This window comes from Saccopteryx leptura, chromosome 3 (genome assembly GCF_036850995.1).
Source record: "Saccopteryx leptura isolate mSacLep1 chromosome 3, mSacLep1_pri_phased_curated, whole genome shotgun sequence".
Lineage (NCBI taxonomy): Eukaryota > Metazoa > Chordata > Mammalia > Chiroptera > Emballonuridae > Saccopteryx > Saccopteryx leptura.
In genome coordinates, this window is record NC_089505.1 from 45,008,168 (window position 1) to 45,027,880 (window position 19,713).

Genomic DNA, 19,713 nt, shown 5'->3' on the forward strand with positions numbered 1-19,713 from the left:
CTCATGCTCTTTTCATGTTTTAAATCTCTCTTATCTGCAATGTACAAGCATGTGTCCAGGCTCCCTCAAAGCTGCATATGCACTGTCAGACTGTTAACACTTTCAGGAAACTCTATGTTCTTGGGTAATATGGAAATGACTTTGATAGACCCTGAAATGGCAGATAGGAATTCAAATCTGTTCTTTTTCTTCCAACACTCTGAACACAGATGAACATTGTGGCTAGTACTCCTTATTTTCAAGTCCTGAGTAAAAGAAATTGTATTCATCAAGAAAGATCTGCCTCGCCTGACCGGGTGGTGGCGCAGTGGATAGAGCGTCGGACTGGGATGTGGAAGACCCAGGTTCGAGACCCGAGGTCGCCAGCTTGAATGAGGGCTCATCTGGTTTGAGCAAAAGCTCACCAGCTTGAGCCCAAGGTCGCTGGCTCGAGCAAGGGGTTACTCGGTTTGCTGAAGGCCCACAGTCAAGGCACGTATGAGAAGGCAATCAATGAACAATTAAGGTGTTGCAATGCACAACGAAAAACTAATGATTGATGCTTCTCATCTCTCCATTCCTGTCTGTCTGTCCCAGTCTATCCCTCTCCTTGACTCTCTCTCTGTCTCTAAAAAAGAAAGAAAGAAAGAAGAAAGAAAGAAAGAAAGAAAGAAAGGAAGGAAGGAAGGAAGGAAGGAAGGAAGGAAGGAAGGAAGGAAGGAAGAAAGAAAGAAAGAAAGAAAGAAAGAAAGAAAGAAAGAAAGAAAGAAAGAAAGAAAGAAAGAAAGAAAGAAAGAAAGAAAGAAAGAAGGAAAGATCTGCCTCTTGATTCAGTGTATACTTCAAGTAATTTTATTATGGGCTTAACTTTTCTCTTGAGTCGTTTTGCCACATGTAAAATTATGTTATGGGACTTTTTTGATACCTCTGTTGTATCTATTGAAAATGTAATCATTTTGAGAGGTAATATGTTATCTCTATTTCTACTTTAATTGTTTCCTTGATAGATAATATTAAAGGGCAATAATAATTAGAAACTCCACCAATGGCACCCAAGAGTCCACTTTCCAGCCCACACTTGTCTGGTTCACCATTATGATCCAACAGTGCCTAATATATAGTGAGCACTCAATAAATACTCATCAAATGAATGAATGAAGAAAGGAAGGAAGGGAAGAAAAAAAAAACAATGAAGTATTTGTCTTGTGTTATCTCAAAGTCATGAATGATTAGGAATTATAGTCTTGTCATTCTAAATCTGGATATAATTAGCGTGACATGGTTTTTAAAATCCTTTAAGTGTTTATTTAGTTGTAGTATCTTTCCCTATTTAATCAGTCAAAATGGTAGGAATTGGTGGTTCATAATATCAGAACTTGTAAAATGGTATGTAAGGGTTTTTTTTAAATCATCACAGAGCCACAGAAGTAAATTTTCTTGAGGGAAAGTTTAGAATTTAAATTCAATAGAAAATAATATTTTTAAAATTTTGATAATAGTGTACTTGAATAAATTATATTCATGTTGCTACCAATTAAGGTACGACTTTTTAAGAAAATTTAAAAACTTTGTTTTCCTTTATATTCCCTGTGATACTTATTGAATATTATACATTCCAGTAGTCCCTGTATAAGGTCAAAATGACAGAATGAGAAGTTTAATATGGATTGCATATCAAACATCTTCCTTATATGATTTCAGTATCTAGACAATTGGAAGTATATAATTAGGCCTTATGCATACAAATTCATATTACAGACTATAATGATTCACTCCCAGTGATTCACTCCCAATAGCAGTAAAGGGCAAATTACTTATTTAGATTTTGAGGTCCCTCAGGCCAAGAGTGATATTTTGTCATATATGTGTCCTCCAGAAGAGGACTCAGCACACAGTAAGTGATTAAGAATAAATAAATTATAGAAATAATCAACAGACTGAAAGAGCAATCAACAGAATGGAAAAAATATTTGCAAACCATATGTCTGATTAGGGGTTAATATCCAGAATATATAACCAACCCCTGCAATGCAACATCAACAAAAACAAAACCAAACAATCCAATTTTAAAATGTACAGAGGAACTGCATAAACATTTTCCCAAAGAAGACATACAAATGTTCAGCAAGTATGAAAAGTTGTTCAACATTACTAATCATTAGAGAAATGCAAATTAAAACCACAGTGAGATATCACTTCACACATGTTGAAGAGGCCACTATCAATAACAAACACTGAAAGTAATGATTGTTGGCACTGATGTAGAGAAGTAGGAACCCTTATGTACTGATGGTGAGAATGCAAAATGGTGCTACTACTATGAAAAACAGTATAGAGGTTCCTCAAAAAGTTAGAAATAGAATTATCGTATGATCCAGCAGTCCCACTTCTGGGTATAAATCCTCCTTAAAAACAGAATCTTGAAGTGAAATGTGCACATTCCTGTTCATTGAAGCTTTATTCACAATAGCCAAGAAATGTAAGCAATTTAAATGTCCATCAACAGAAAAATGGATAAAGAAAATGTAGTCTATAGATACAACAAAATAATGCTTAGCCTTAAAAAAAAGTAGATGAACCTTGAGGACATTATGCTAACTAAAATAAGCAGGTCACACACACACACACAAAACAACAAAAAACAAATACTGCATTCACATGAAGTATGTCAAACTCTTAGACAGAAAGTAGCATTGTGATTACCAGGGTCAGTGAGGAAGGAGAAAAGAGGAGCTGTTGTTCAGTAGATATAGAGCTTCAGTTTTGCAAGATGAAAACATTCTAGAGATGTGTTGATCAACAGTGTGTGTACAGTCAACACCACGCTACTGTACACCTAAACATGTGTAAGGTAGTAAATTTTATGTTATATGGTTATGACCATTAAAAAGTTCATGAATGTGAACCTGTATATGTTTATGCCACAGTCAAGAAATATGCCAAATATTCATGGGATATATTTCCATGTGTCTATTGCAGTTTGACTTCCCTAGAATAAATTTTTAGAAACATAATCAAGAATTCATGTGTTTGAACAATGTACAGTGAATGCTCATTGGCCTGAACTTGAATGTGAAAGCTGAACTAAAACTTGGTTGTGATACTTTCATACTCTGCTTTCTGTGTTCTACTTTTATGAGAAATGACAATTAAGTAATACATCAGCTCTTGCATTGAGTAACTTTATAACTCTATGGGAAGCCAACTGAAATTCCTATGTCACCTATATCTATACCAATGTACAGTAAAAATAGATCTATGATGAGGACCCAGAGGCGCTGAAGGATCTTGAGCACTTCAGTGTTCAAGCAAAAAACCAAAGAAAAATTACACAAAATATGTTCATTTCCTTACACATTAATTACTTGGAAATGCATGAACTTTATCCGAAGTAAACCAAATACTCTTAATATAAACATTCATTTCTCAGAGCCCTGTGCATAAAAATGAAAATACTTGATGATCCTTTATTTTTATTATTTTGTCCCTTAGTTAAAAAATAAATGCATTCTTCAGACATCCTTTGTTTACTAATGATCTTAGAAATGTCTGTTTTTAATCACACCATCCAGTTCCATTTGGCATATTTTGCATCAATTATCCTCATTACTAGTTGATCTTCCCCTTTCATATTGACATCTGTTAAAAAGAGCAGCTTGAGGAAGAGCCTCACTATCAATTTTTTTTAGCGCTCTGTAGTTTTTGTTTGGGTTTTTTTTTTTTTTTTAGATTTTATTTATTGATTTTAGAGAAAGGGGGTTGAGTGGGAGCAGGAAGCATCAACTCCCATATGTGCCTTGACCAGGCAAGCCCAGGGTTTCAAACCAGAGACCTCAGCACCCCAGGTTGATGCTTTATCCATTGCACCACTACAGTGCTCAATTTTTTTTTTATTTTTATTTTTTTTTTCATTTTTCTGAAGCTGGAAACAGGGAGAGACAGTCAGACAGACTCCCGCATGCGCCTGACCGGGATCCGCCAGGCATGCCCACCAGGGGCGCAGCTCTGCCCACCAGGGGGTGATGCTCTGCCCATCCTGGGCGTCGCCATGTTGCGACCAGAGCCACTCTAGTGCCTGAGGCAGAGGCCACAGAGCCATCCCCAGCGCCCGGGCCATCTTTGCTCCAATGGAGCCTTGGCTGCAGGAGGGGAAGAGAGAGACAGAGAGGAAAGCGCGGCGGAGGGGTGGAGAAGCAAATGGGCGCGTCTCCTATGTGCCCTGGCGGGGAATCAAACCTGGGTCCTCCGCACGCTAGGCCGACACTCTACCGCTGAGCCAACCGGCCAGGGTCCAGTGCTCAATTTTTAACAAAAGCTTTTTCTATTTGATAAAAAAATAAAGGATCATAAAAATTATAATATATGTCTTTATCAACTGTACCTAATACTTCATTCAAGCATAACCCTGTTCCTTGAAGCTATTTTGTTGGTTCACCATGTTCTGTCCACTTTATTTAATGACTCAGAAAAGCTACATATATACATGGTAACTTGCTGGGTGGACGTTGATTTTATATAGGCTTGCTACCAACTCTCTCATGTGGTCTCCTTAATGCTCCTTGATTTTCAATTCAAAAAATGTTCCAGAAATTTGAAAATTCATAAAATAAATAAAAAAGAAAGTTGGAAATCAGTTCCAATTCAAATGAATAGATAACCCATGGTCACACTACTAGTTCCATTCTAATAATTAAACATCCCACTACAAAACTCAAAAAGGCAGAAATCTTTCATAATTTGAGACATCCCAATGTATTTCTTAGTAGGAAGAAAGTGGGCCAAAACCAGAAATTCATAGTTATTTTTGTTAATATTTGAAAAAAATATTCAATTGCCGAAAGGTAAATAAAACTACACATATGCAAAACACAAAGCTTTCACGTGTTTTCACAAACATTTATTAAAGAAGTAACAATTAACCCAGCATTTAAATCATTTTGTATCTCTTGCGTCCCACCACCAAAACAATTTTGAAGAGGAGGGGGGAAGAATATGACACATCCCATTAACTGGTTTAAAAAATTATCCAGCACCTCCTCTTTCACCAAAGTCTTGGTTACTAATATATTCTGATATAACTGCTCTACACCAAGTGAGTAGTCAATCAGTGAGATGCCCAACTGCCATGTACAAAATGCAGCAATCCAAATCTACAAGCCTTCAAAGAGGGGGAAAATAAATGATGCCGAATAATGTAAGACAGATTTCATTAAGGTAACACTACATTTTTTTCTAAGCTTCTTGAGAGCTAGTACCTTTAATTAATTATTAATCAGTATTTCTATCTTTATCTATCCCTAGGTAGACAGGATAGCGATAGCATGTGTTTACATTTCTTCCTCTTGGTTGGCAAGTAGCTATTGCTACAGACTGTGACCTGTAGCAGATTTTCACCAGGCTTGTGTTGCTCACAATCTAATACTCCTCATTTCATTGCACTATCCTCAGTCTCTCAGCATTGCCTTTTTGGCCCAATGGGATACTAAGAGCTAACAGTGGTGCAATGCCCCATTTCAACAATGAAGTGACTCTACTGGCCAGCTCACAGCAATAGACCACTGCCAACTATATATCTGCATGCCAAAAGTGGAAAAGACATGTTTTTATATTGGCTCCAGATTTGCAGCTTCACTTTCTGCTAGCAACTAAGTTGTTGCATGCCAGAGGTAGTTATAAAAGGAAACAAATGAAGCCCAGAAAACTGAATTGATAGGGCAATGCAGGCAAAGGAAACAGAAGTATTAAGGAAAAGTGGAAGAGGAAAAGAAGAAGAAAAGGAAGGAAAAAGTAATCTTAAGCTTTTAGGAAATGAAAAAAGATACGGTCTGGCCCCAAAGGGCCAGCCTTATATAGACATTACTGCCTAGTCCAACACACCTGGAGAGGTCAGACCAGAGAGAAACTACAATTAAGAGCTGGCACAGGATCTCTAAAACTCCACTCGCCCTCACACTCTTGAGCCCTGTCACTCAGCAGCCACAATTAACTGTCTTCTGTTGTCCTAACCATGGCGCAGGAGCCAAGCCCATCAGCACACTAACAAAATTATTCCATCGAGACTTTTACATTTATTCTAATTTGTCTCTTTACCAAAAGTGTTCCTCCTCAGAAATATTTTCTTCTTTTCTTTTAAGGATGAGGAAAGACCATTTACTCAAGACAAAATATAATACTGAACATTCTGAAGAAGTCTGAAAGACAATTAAATATTTTAGTTGAAATCTAAAGACTATATATAATCTTAAGGTTCCATTCACAGGTACATCTGTGATTAAATGTCACTGACCCAACCTTTCAGTCTAAGTTCCTCCTCTATAAATTAAGAATAGTTCGAATCATGTCACAGATCACTGAAGGCTTAAGCAAAACATGAAGTTCTATCCAAATGTACTATGATTTCAATTAATTTGCTTATGATACTCCCCCAGACCCAGCTTAGACCACGGAAATCAGTTGAATAAATGAATTTGTGTTGAGCCTTATACATTCCCAAGTGTTTTCTTCAATATAATCTCATCTATGTCTCAAAACTATCATAAGAGGGGTAAAACAAGTATAATAAAACACATTTTACAAATAAAGAAACTGAGGTGCAAGTTGATGAGCAGCTCTGCCCTAGGCACATGGCCAGTTAGTGGTGGAAGAAGGATGGCAACCTAAGTCCCTTCACTCCTACCTCAATGAATGATCTTGTCATTTAAGACTTGAAGATTTAATAAATATCAATAAATAATCTGCACAGAATCAATAAGTTTTAATCAAGAGAAGATAAATGAATTATTGCACCTTTTTTCAGTTTGATGAGAGAAATTAATATTTAACATATTCAGCTTAAAATTTTAAACAACCAATGCCAAGATATTTACAATTCAAAAAACCACAGTTCATCATAAAGAATAGGAAACTCAAGTAATATGTACTGAGCCAGCATCTTCTTGATTTATTCTGCTCATTATCTTTTAAATGTAATATTTTGGAAGCTATTATTCTAAGCTACAAATCATAGGAAAGTGAAGGTTTCTCTTTCTATTACCAGCCCACGTCTCACTTTATAGTGAATTTCTTCTTGTTTGATAAATGGAAGCATACAGAACCACCCACAGGTAAACTAATACGTTAAGTCTTCACAAAGAACTCTTGAATGGTTTGGATTTGATATAGCTAAATTAAACCATACTCCCCAAATAAGGAGGTTTTCCAAGCTTCTATTCCTATACATATTTTGTGCTCCCACTAGAGCTTTAAGACCCAAAGCTCTATGTGAATTTCTCAGAAAATCTCAACTACCCAAAACAGTGCCACACAGAAACCTGTATGAACAGAACGACCTTTGAGTTACCTATACAGATGCATAGAAAAGCATATACGCACCCAAATAAAAACACACAAAACCAATTCTCTACGTGTTTTCAGTTCTTCAACCATATCAAATTACTTAAGCAAAAAAAGTCCCCTTCACATCACAGTATAGTTAGGGGCACCAAGAGGGGGCCCCATCTTCACACCAACCAGGTTTTCTTCCTAAAATGCCTTGTTCTTGGTCCATCTAATGCAGAATCTAGCACTGGAAGCCCCAGTCCTCGCACTCGCCTCTGGCTTTAGCCGGCTTTGGAATAATCAGGAGCTTCCTTCTCACACCCTTCCCGCAACATTTTTGCACTTTGCATGGGTCTGATCAGGCCTCTAGCCTCCCTTCCCTGCCACCAGCCAGGAGGAGTCGCAGCAGCAACTGAAGAAGTGTTGAGAGAAGTGGATTCCCCCTTTCGCTTGCCAGGACTGTTGCTGCGACCCCAGCCCTGGCAAAAGGGGTGGGAGGTCAAAGACATCAGGGCGGGGTGGGCGACAGCACGAGGCGGCCCGCGTCTTCCACGCCATCCCTGCAGCCCGTGCCTTCCCACCTCCGCCCCGGCCACCCCCCGGGGTCCCTCTCGGCCCTTGAGCGTAAAGCTGGGGTTCGACTGGAAGAGGGAAGTAAGGCAGCACTCGTGCATGGGGGTGTGAGTGGGACACACAATATTAGGCGGCAAAATCCCGCCTCTCCCCGAACTCCCGCCTCGGAGCAGCCGGCGGTCCGGACGCTCCAGGGCTCCCTGCTCTGGGACAAAGCTACGGCGGCCTCTCCACGAGCGCAGCGCACGCTGTGGCCTGGTCTCTTGAGTCTCCCCAGCCGCGACTCCGTCCCAAAGGGCCTCCGGGCCCCCCCTGGGGACAGAGGGGATCCCTGGTCCGGCGACCGCCCGTGACCCCTGCCCCGTGGACCGCCGCTGCTCACCTGTTCAGCACTTTGCGGATCCTCTGGCGCACGCCAGCCCGGGAGGAGGCGGACAGGCTGCCGGCGCCGCCGCTGCCCTCGGCCGGCAGGTTCTCGATGGTGGTCACCACATGGTTCGGCGGGGCTGGCGGCGGCTGCAGCTGCTGCTGCGGCGGCTCGGGGGGGATCATCGCGGCGGAGGTGGCGGCGCGGCGGCGATCAGAACGCAGCCGGGCGCATCGTGCGCCGGCTCCGGGCCCGGGAACGCGCAGAGGACCGGACCGGCGGCGGCCGCGGCCGGGGAGGCGGTGCTGCCGGCGAAGATGCGAGGGGATGCACCCGCGGCTACGGCCGCCGCCGCCGCCCAGCTGGCCGCTCACTCCTCTCCAGTCCCAGGGCGCGCACCCCCGCTCTGCCGCCTCCGCCTCCGCCTGCCCCGGCTCTCCCCGAGACCTGTCCCCAAGTCCTGGCACGCCCCGCGAAGTGACTGGGAAAGGTGTCGCGCGGGGACGCGGAGCTGCCCGTGGTCTCGGAAGACTCCCACAGAGAGAGGGGTTGGAGCTCCGGGCTTCGCCTTCCCTCCCGGTGCTCGGGTCTTCTCCGAGCGAGCAGCGCCTGAACCTGTCCCCTGCTCGCAGGGAAAGCTGCCGTCTGTGTCTCACGGAGTGAGAGACCAAGAGTGAACCCGAGAGCCGGGCGGGGGCTCCGCAGCGGCAGCAGTGGCGAATGGGGGACCGGGGCGGGGGACACGCGAGTTCTGTTCTCGCCAGAGGGCGCTCCCGAGGTGCCTCTTTGCCAGCGACCCTCCTCTCAGTCCACGGAGGTCTAGTCTGTGTTGCAGTGAGAGAGAGAGAGAGAGAGAGAGAGAGAGAGAGAGAGAGAGAGAGAGAGAGAGAGAGAGAGTGTGTGTGTGTGTGTGTGTGTGTGTGTGTGTGTGTGTGTGTGTGTGTGTGTGTGTGTGTGTGTGTGTGTGTGTGTTTCCTAGTATTGGTCTGGGGATAGATCCTCCCTCCTTAGTTTTAGTGGCAACTCCTCACCCCTCCTTTAGGAGACGCCAAAGAATCTAGCACTACCTCCCCGGACAGCGACAGAACTCTTGCTGGTCATAGATTAAAAACCCAAACACGAGTAACCTAAATATTACACTCAACATTGACCTGGAGATGTGTCTGACATGGCATTAAACAGAAAGGGTGCGGGGAAGACTTATTTCCCTTTTTCCTGTTGTATCCTTCGTTTCAGGATCTCTCCATCAGCTCTGAATAAAAGGGAAAAGGATAAAGGCAACAATAGGTCGGGGGTTTGTATGTAGATTTTTAGTGGTGGCATGTAGATACCAGGGTCACACTTACTGCTCAGTTTACCTCTCTGGGACCAGTTGTTAGTAAAACAGCACTATTGCAAAATTTCCATTCTAGTCTTACAGTTACATCATCTAAGTTTCACCTGACACGCGCTAGTTTTGTTGAATTTCTTTTGGAAGTTTAGGTTGGCGCTCAGCTAAACCCCTTTTTATGTAGCTCATTTTGAAGACATTTCCATTCATGTAAGGAAGAGTGGTATTATGCCTGTGTTTCAGACCTCAGAGTCACAAGACATTTTGACTAATCTGTTTAGTACAGACTGCACCTGTGTGCTGCATTGGATTAAAGCTTCAAATTTATGCTCCAAAAGTGGTGATCCTCCCTGTATTGCTGAAGAGTTGCCTGGAATTGCTTGTGCTCCTGCAAATGCCCAGTGGCCCATGTTTTCTCTGTGCCATTTTCCTACTTTTTTTCTTTCTCTCCTAAATCTGGTTAAATCTACTCGACACACTACAAAACGTGTGGCATCTATTGTAGAGTGATAGAGCTTCGGCGTTTTGATTCACAAATTGAACTCATGCAAGAGAAAAGAAAGCAAAACCAATGGAAAATTTGTACAGACAAAGAAGGTAAAGGGAGTAAAACAGGTAGGTCTTTAAATTCATATCCAAAAAATGGATAAAGTAATTGGAAGATTGGAAGATCAAATTGGCAGAACTTTGGTAAGCACTCACCACCACCATCAATAAAGAAGTTTATACATGGTATGAGAGGACATGGTAAATGTGCAAAGAGCAAAGAAACAGACAATGGGCAGTAAGTTCCAAAGACTTTAATCATTTTACAACCCTCTTCTGTTTATTTATGTGACTTCCTTTTGTTTTGTGTTTTGGAAACATTTCTTTGGGGCAAACTCAGAATATTATTTGTAGATTTATAATTGACCTTTTCTGATAAGAGAGATGAGGGTAGAGATGGAGATTTGTGTTATTAATTGTGACTAAGGGCTAATTTTTCAGGGTCAGATGACATTTTGATTGGTTTAACATATCTAAGGATTATTCACCAAGTGTTCCATTTCCAAAAGCATAGTATGGTACATCATTCACAGTGACATGGTCACCCTTCCATTGCTGTCATGGTGCATGTTAGGAAAGCTTGTCATATTAAGTGAGGGCACTGATTCAGTAGTATAAATTTCTTCTAAATGAATCACAATTAATTTAATATTCCAAAATATTAGCCAAAAAATATATGAACAGTTTCTGTCTTAGCCAGTTTAGGCAGCTATAAAAGGTACCATTGGCAGGGTGGCTTAAACAATAAATAAACATTTATTTCTGAAAACTATGGAGGCTGGAAAGTCCAAGATTGAGGACATAGCAGATTTGGTGTCCAGTGACAGCCTTGGCCCTGCTTTGCAAACTATTACCTTTTTGCTATATCTTCACTTGGCAGAGAGAGAGAGAGAGAGAGAGAGATATCTCATATCTTTTTTTTAAGGGCAATAATGCTATTCACAGAGGCTCCATCCTCATTATCTTACTGTCTCCCAAAGACCTGCTTCAATATAACATCACATGGTGAATTAGGCCTTCAACATATGAATTTGGGAGGAATAAAAACAAAACTTAGTTCATAGTAATACCCCAGAAACTCTTACTATGTTGAATATAATTAGTTATTAATTATTTGTGAATAGGAGAGCAAAACCCTTATACAAAACTCTATTACAATCTTTAGCTGACTCCAATATTCTCTCCCTTTAAACATTTTAATTCTCAAAACGTTAATGCAAATTTTGGGATAAAATTGTAGTGACTTTTGTGTGGAATTTATACACTGATGTGTCAGTGGCTATATAAGTAACATATATAGTAGAAACAGAAGTCAAAACAATTTCAGTTCCAATTTCAGCTTTATTGATTGGCCAGGTTAAGTTTATAAAAATGCTAAAAACTTTCTGAGTATCAGTTTTATAATCAATAAAAATGGTGATAATAATATATACCTTTCAGGATACATGCACACTAACAATAATGTATATAAAGAATCTGGTATAAAAGATAATTTAAAATAAATAATTGGTCTCAACCTGAACATGATGGATTGGATAATATTTGAATAAACTTCCCCATGAACAATTATAAAAGATTACTAAAATATTAGACAGTGGCTAATGTAAGGTTATGATCCTTTAGGGAAAAAAAAAGTAGAAAAGAAGTAAATTAACACATTAGATGAGCTCCATGTTCATCCCAACTTTTACCCTGAGGGCATTTTTCTAATCTTAGTTCTGGGAAATTGTATCCAATCAGAAAGTGGTAGTCTCACTGGTTAGACGAGTGAGATTTCTATTAGAAATCAGACTATAGAGGTGCAAAGACCACTGTACTTGGTGGACATTTAAGGAGAGGAGGGACTTAAGAGAAGGAACTAAAAACCTCTGTATGAAAATGTCACTCAGAGCCTGACCTGTGGTGGCACAGTGGATAAAGCATCGACCTGGAATGCTGAGGTCGCCAGTTCAAAACCCTGGGATTACCTGGTCAAGGCACATATGGGAGTTGATGCTTCCTGCTCCTCCCCTCTTCTCTCTATCTCTCTCTCTCTCTCCTCCTCCTTCTCTCCTCTCTAAAAATGAATAAATAAAGTCTTAAAAAAAATTTTTTAAAATGTCACTCAGAGACAACTCATAAGCTGGACATGTGCAGGGCAAGACCCCGGGAGGCTCAGCAGAGAAAGCTGCTGGGAAGCTGAACAGAGATTTCTGATGTAGCACAGCACTGGCAGGAACAGAAGTTTGTACTTAGGTCCAGTGGTAGTAGAGTACTTGGTAAACCCCTAGAATTTTGATCGAGTCTTCGAAAAAGGCCACACCCTACGTTCTAATTACCATGTCATAGAAAAAAGAACTATGCCTTTGAACTAAGGACAAAACAATAGATCTTCTCTAACAGAGCCTAAACCAAATCTCCTGATAAAGCCAAACCACCTGTCAAAGGTGATGCTTGCCTCCCAGATGAAATGTTAATGTTCTTTTTTAGAGAAAGATACTACCACCCAAAATTTCTACAGTTTATAGTCACTACAGCTAGTAATTGACAAAAAATAATGACAGATGAAAAGAAGCAGGGAAAAAAAGATGATTAGTAATTTATAGCAGGAGTTAGAAATGTTTTCTGTAATATTCTAGGTTTTGTAGGCCATATATCTCTGTTGCAAGTACTCCCTATTGCAGTATGAGTGCAGCCATAGACAGCAGGAAAATAAATGTGTGTGGCTTTTTTTCAATAAAACTTTATTAATAAATGGACACTGACATTGGGTTTATATAGTTCTCATTTGTCAAGAAAGATTCTTCTTTTGATTATTTTTAACCAAGTATAAATTTAAAAACTATTCTAGACTTGGGATTTAATCAAATCCAGACCAATATTTATAACAAATATAATGCAAAAACACTCAACAAAATTTAGCAACCCAATTCTAACAACATATGAAAAGAATTATATACCATGACCAAGTGAGATTTACCTTAAGAATGTAAGGTTGGCCTAATATCTGAAAATTAATTAATGTAATATACCATATTAATAAAATACAGAACAAAATCTTAATGAGCATTTGACAAAAAAATTTTATGATTCATGAAATCCTTCAAAAAACTTATAATATAGGGGAATTTCTAGAATCTGAATAAACATCTACAAAATAACTATAATAAAAATTATATTTAATATTTAAAGACTGAACGCCCCCAAAGGTCCGAAATAAGCCAAGAATATCTTCCCTCATCGCTCTATTTAATGTTGTACTGGAGGACCTAACTAGTTCAATCAGCAAGAAAAAGAAATAAAAGGCATTTATAAGTTGAAGGGAAAAGTAAACCTATCACTGTTCACAGAAAACATGATTCTGTATAAAGAATATCCTAGGGAATCCATGAGGAAAACACAGAACAAAACCACTGTTAGAACTAATACCCACATACAGCAAGGGCACAGAATATAAGATCATGGTATAAGGATATACAAATAATAAAAAATAGTATTTCTATACACTAGCATGAACACTATGAAAATAAAATTAATAAATAATTTCACAAATAATAGCATCAAAAAGAATAAAATACTTAGGAAAGAATCTAACAAAAGTAGTCCCAGATATATACATGAAAACCTATAAAGATTTCTGAAATAAATTAAAAATCTAATGAAATGTAATGATATCTTATGTTCATGAATCAAAGACATAAAATTTTTAAGATGAAAATACTCCTCAAATTGATCTATAGATTCAATACAAGCTCTATAAAAATCCCTCCAGGCTCTTTTTTCTTGAAACTGAACAAGTTTATATATTTATATATATTTATATATATATATAGCTAATAATTATTAAAAGATGCCTAATAACCTGACCAGGCAGTGGCACAGTAGATAAAGTATTGATCCGGGATGTTGAGGACCCAGGTTCAAACCCTAAAGTCTCTGTGTTGAAAGTGGGCTCACCAGCTTGAGTGCATGGTAGCTGGCTTGAGTGTGGGATCATAATAGGCATGACCTCACAGTCGCTGGCTTGAACCCAAAGGTTGCTGGCTTAAAGCCCAAGGTCACTAACTTGAGACCAAGATCTCTGGCTTGAGAAAGGGGTCACTTGATCTGCTGGAGCCCCACCACCACCACCCCCATCAAGGCACATATGAGAAAGCAATCAATGAACAACTGAAGTGCCTCAACAAGAAGTTGATGCTTCTCATCTCTCTCACTTCCTCTCTCTCTGCATAAATAAAGAAATAAGTAAATAAAAGATGCCTAACATCATCAGTCAAATTAAAATCACAGTGAGATGCCATTTTATACCTACTAGAATGAACATAATAAAAAAGACAGACAATAACTAATGTTGGCAAAACGTGGAAAACAAGAACATTGACATATTACAGCTGGGAATATAAAATGGTAAAGTCACTTCAGAAAACATTTTGACAATGCCTTAAAGAGTTAAACATAAAATTATCATATAATCCAGAATTATTAATTCTAGTAATAACCAAGAGTCGTTCAGGTAAGAGGTGAAAAGTAATCATAGTTTACTATGTTAGGTCTGAATAGTGTTTGCTAAGCCATAACAATGCAGGCAATAAATTATGATCCAGATAACATTAAAACTACATTTACTTATAAGAGGATGAAATAATGCTACCTATGTGTATCTGGTGACAGGAAAAAAGAAAAAGGAAGGCTATAGTGAGAAATCAGTAAATGCATCGACTGAGAGAGTAGAAAGTGACGGTGGTGAAGGGGAAAATGGCGGAGAGAAAACACCACTCTTTTGTTTAACAAATCATGTGGAGTTGACTCTAAATTATGAGCAGGTATAAATTTGACAGAATAATCTTTTTGTTTTTTCCAAAAAAGAAAGAAAAATACAGAAGTGTGCTTTGACACCATTTTTTCCTCCATTGAATTCCAGGTGTTGTCAAGGCACCTTCCTGAGGAGATCACAGCTAACAGGAAAAGCGGGGGTTGTGATCAAGAGCTGCAACAATTTCTTATTTAAGCTAACAAATAATTGCCACAATAAATCTACATGCAGATTAATTAACTTTCTAATTGTGCTTCCATTCTCTAGAGATACCTATCTTTTCTTCATTGATAAACCTTTGATTTCCCAAAAGATGAATTCAGTAGCAATTCAACACACTCTTTCTTTCTTAAGTTGACAGAAAATGACATAATATTAGTAAATGATTATCAAGCAAGTACCCCTGCCTTTCCTGTAATTGTAACTTCTTCCATCTATTGTCTAGTTATTGTGTGCATTTAGACATGTTCAAATTATTTTCTTCCAAAAAAAGAGAGAACATGTTAAATCTGAGTTTATGTATGTCAGAGGAATGTCTTCCAAATAAAAGCATTTTCTCTCCTTCACAGTGAAACTTCCTGAGAATATTGTCTACATCCCTAGTCTCCTTTTCCTAACCTCACATCCACTCATCAATCCCATGAAGCCAGGTTTCTACCCACACTGCTCCTACTTACCACTCCATAGAAATTACTTTTTCCAAAGTTATCAAGGTCGTTGTTGTGGCTAAATCCTGTAGACACTTCTCAGTCTTTATTTTGTTGACTCTTATAATTTATAAAACATGTAACACAGGGGTCTCTCTTGAAACTTTCTTCTCTTGGTTTCTGCACTCTTGTTTTGTTCACTTTTGTTTTTTCTCTAACTCTTCCTTCTCTATTTCTTTTGCAAGAGCCTTTATCTCTAAGTTTCTATTCCTTGAGGGTATGCCATTCTTTTTTGCTCCGTAACCTCTCCTTAGGCAATCTCATCTATTTTAATGTCTTAAATAATTTTCTATATGCTGATGATTTTAAAAATCTATATACAGGATAAAGTCCCTTTTTTCAATGTTTATTGTATCACTTTTAGAGAGGGAGAGGGAGGGAGAGAGAGAGAAACATCCATCTGCTCCCACATGAGCCGTGACCAGGATGGAACTGGCAACCTCTGCACCTTGGGATGATACTTCAATCAGCTGAGTTATCCAGCCAGGGCAGATAAAGCCTTTTTCTCCAGAGCTTCTGACTAGTGTAGATTACTGTTTACTGAACACTTCCACTTATTTATCTCATAAACATCTCAAACCCAAAATGCTAAACCTGAACTCAGTATCTTACTCCTGAAATAACTTCTTCACTAATCCAGTATTTGGCTGAGATAATTGTGATTTATAAGAAATACATTTCTTATATTCATACTGTTCCAGGTTTCTCACCCACAGCTTCTAAAACCTTTGGAATTTCTTAAGTAATGAGAGCAAAAAGGTGTCTTTTTTTTTCTGTAAATGAACATGGCTGGTTGCCAGGAGAACCAATTGCGTAATTGGAGGGTTAGAACTTTCAATACCATCTCCCTGACCACTGGGGAGCAGAGAGGGGCTGGAGGTTGAATCAGTCACCAGTGGCCTATGACTTAATCAGTTATGATTGTAATGCAGTCTTCATAACAACCCAAAGGGAATGAATCTGGAGAGCTTCCGTGTTGGTGATCACGTAGCAGGTGTCCCCAAACTTTTTACACAGGGGGCCAGTTCACTGTTACTCAGACCATTGGAGGGCCAGACTATAAAAAAAACTATGAAAAAATCCCTATGCACACTGCACATATCTTATTTTAAAGTAAAAAAACAAAACGGGAACAAATACAATATTTTTTTTTTCTTTTTTCATTTTTCTGAAGTTTGGAAACAGGGAGAGACAGTCAGACAGACTCCCGCATGCGCCCGACCGGGATCCACCTGGCACGCCCACCAGGGGCGACGCTCTGCCCACCAGGGGGCGATGCTCTGCCCATCCTGGGCGTCGCCATGTTGTGACCAGAGCCACTCTAGCGCCTGAGGCATAGGCCACAGAGCCATCCCCAGCGCCCGGGCCATCTTTGCTCCAATGGAGCCTTGGCTGCGGGAGGGGAAGAGAGAGACAGAGAGGAAAGCGCGGCGGAGGGGTGGAGAAGCAAATGGGCGCTTCTCCTGTGTGCCCTGGCCGGGAATCGAACCCGGGTCCTCCGCATGCTAGGCTGACGCTCTACCGCTGAGCCAACCGGCCAGGGCCCAAATACAATATTTAAAATGAAGAACAAGTAAATTTAAATCAACAAACTGACCAGTATTTCAATGGGGACTATGCTCCTCTCACTGACCACCAATGAAAGAGGTGCCCCTTCCGGAAGTGCGGTGGGGGCCGGATAAATGGCCTCAGGGGGCCGCATGTGTAGTTTGGGGACCCCTGACGTAGAGGGTCTAGGTGATTGGCACTCCCCAGGGGCATGGAAGCTCTCTGCCCTTTCCTCTTACTTTGCCCTCTGCACTTCTTCCCTCTGGCTATTCCTGAATTATACGGTCTTAGAACAAATTGATGATCTGGTAAGTAAAATGTTCTAAATTCTGTGAGCTGTTCTAACAAAATAATTAAACTCAAGGAGAGGACCATGAGAACCTCTGACTTATAACCAGTCAGTCAAAAGTACAAGTACAGCCTGAAGTTGCAGCTGGCATCGGAAACTGGTGGAGGTGGTTAGGGTGGGGAGTGGCAGGTGGGATTGGTTTTGTAAGACGGAACCCTAACCTGTGAAATCTGATGCTATCTTTGGGTTATATAGTAAGAGAAATGAGCTGAATTCTCAAACACTGCAGATGTCTGAGAATTGCTTGGTGGTTTGTGGGAAACAGCCACCCACCCCAACACACACATTAAAATTGGGTCCAGAAACCATTTTAATGGCACTGTTTCTCTCACATCCAGCACCTAGGAAGTAAAATGTCTTTTTCTAAATTCTGTGAGTCATTCTAACAAATTAGAAAACCTTCAGCCTCTCATCAAACACCTGTCTCCTGAGTCCATTCATTCTCTCTCTGCCTCCTCCCAACTGTAACACGTTCTCTTTGGTAAGTTGAGGTCACAGCCCCTGAACTGAACAGCCTGGCCCCTCTTCCTTCTGTCTAATTCATCCTCCTTAATGAGGACACAGGGGACAAATATGACCACTTGGACACATTGCCTAAAACCCTTCAAATAGTTATACATCTCAAAAGTAAGTTCAAATTCTGCCATTTTCATCACATCTTTTAGAGCTTGACTCCTACTTACCTTTTTATCATCAAATGTTACACTGTCATATTTTATGCTCCACCTACCCTAAATTGTTTCTGTTTCCTTGAATAGAACACATTCTCTTTCATTCTGGTATTTTTGCATGGTACCCTCTTCATGAAAACTTTGCTGCTCCCCTCTGTCCCTAGTTAACTGTTAATTGTATTTTATTATTTTTTTATTTTTTTTATTTTTATTTTTTTGTATTTTTGTATTTTTCTGAAGCTGGAAACAGGGAGGCAGTCAGACAGACTCCCACATGCACCCGACCGGGATCCACCCGGCATGCCCACCAGGGGGCGATGCTCTGCCCATCTGGGGCATTGCTCTGTTGCAACCAGAGCCATTCTAGAGCCTGAGGCAGAGACCATGGAGCCATCCTCAGCGCCCAGGCCAACTTTTTGCTCCGATGGAGCCTTGGCTGTGGGAAGGGAAGAGAGAGACAGAGAGGAAGGAGAGGGGGAGGGGTGGAGAAGCAGATGAACACTTCTCCTGTGTGCCCTGGTCGGGAATCGAACCCAGGACTCCTGCACGCCAGGCCGATGCTCTACCACTTGTTAATTATATTTTAAAATAAAGTATAGGAAACCTCTGTTGCAGCATTTTGAGCTTCCCTAGACTATCATTTCATTCATTCTCTTAAATTATTCCTTAATCTTCTTTGTTCCTCAGTGACCCAGATCTAACAAAGTCTCTGGCCTCAACCAGTTCAGCCCTTTGAATTCTCCGCTTCTTCGCTCAGGCTCCCCTGAGACCAGCGGAAGCTCCAGGCTGCTGAGTCACAGAACTCTGCCTCTCCTCAAATCCCATCTCTACCTCCCTTCTCTTCTCCCATTCTTCACTGAGAAAATAAACATTAGCAGGTGGAAAGTTCTTCAACTTTGTCTTGGCCCTGCAAATACGGTTCTTTAAATATATATCTTTCTCCCTTTCTGTGCTGGACATGCAGTGTCTCCCTCTTTTCCCTCCAGGGCTAATTCCTCTCCCACTGCTTACATTCCATCCCTGGGTTATCTCCTTAGCACATAAACATGTTCAAATACCTATTACCTTTGAAAGCAAAGCAAAGAAAGCTAAGATCTCTCTCAACCCAAGTAGCCTTCTCCACACTTCATGAAGGAGAGCTTTACTTCTCTCTATATTTCCGTTCTGCTTTGTTCACTCCTTAATTTGCTGGATGTGGTTTCTGCTCCCCACCCCACCCCCCATACCACAGAGACAGCTTTCCCTAAAGCCCAAAATTCCATACCTCCTGCATCTCCCGAAGCCCATGGACTTCCCTCTGCTCTTTTCCTACCTGAGCTCTGTAGCATGTGACCACTGACCTTCTCTACTCTTCCTGCTTCTGCAAGAATACGTCTCTTATTTTCTCTCACCTCCTCAGTTCTCCATCTCTTCTTCTACAGGCTTCCTCATCCACCAACTGCCTCTTTTTGTCCCTTATTTTTTTCCGCCTTTTCTTTTCTTTTTTTTTTTTTTTTTTTTTTTTGATATTTTAATTGGTAAAGTTTGAGAAACA

At 40.4% G+C, this 19,713-nt stretch overlaps 1 protein-coding gene across 1 annotated transcript in view; it reads right to left on the reverse strand.

Moving 5' to 3' along the window:
- The window catches only part of SLC35F1 (solute carrier family 35 member F1), a 412,607-nt gene extending 404,076 nt beyond the window's left edge, over positions 1-8,531 (reverse strand). Inside the window, exon 1 of the mRNA XM_066373381.1 lies at positions 8,252-8,531. Within this exon, the coding sequence (XP_066229478.1) occupies positions 8,252-8,421 (170 nt within the window). The 5' untranslated portion in view covers positions 8,422-8,531. The remainder of the gene's footprint in view (positions 1-8,251) is intronic.
- Between the last annotated feature and the right edge of the window lie 11,182 nt (positions 8,532-19,713).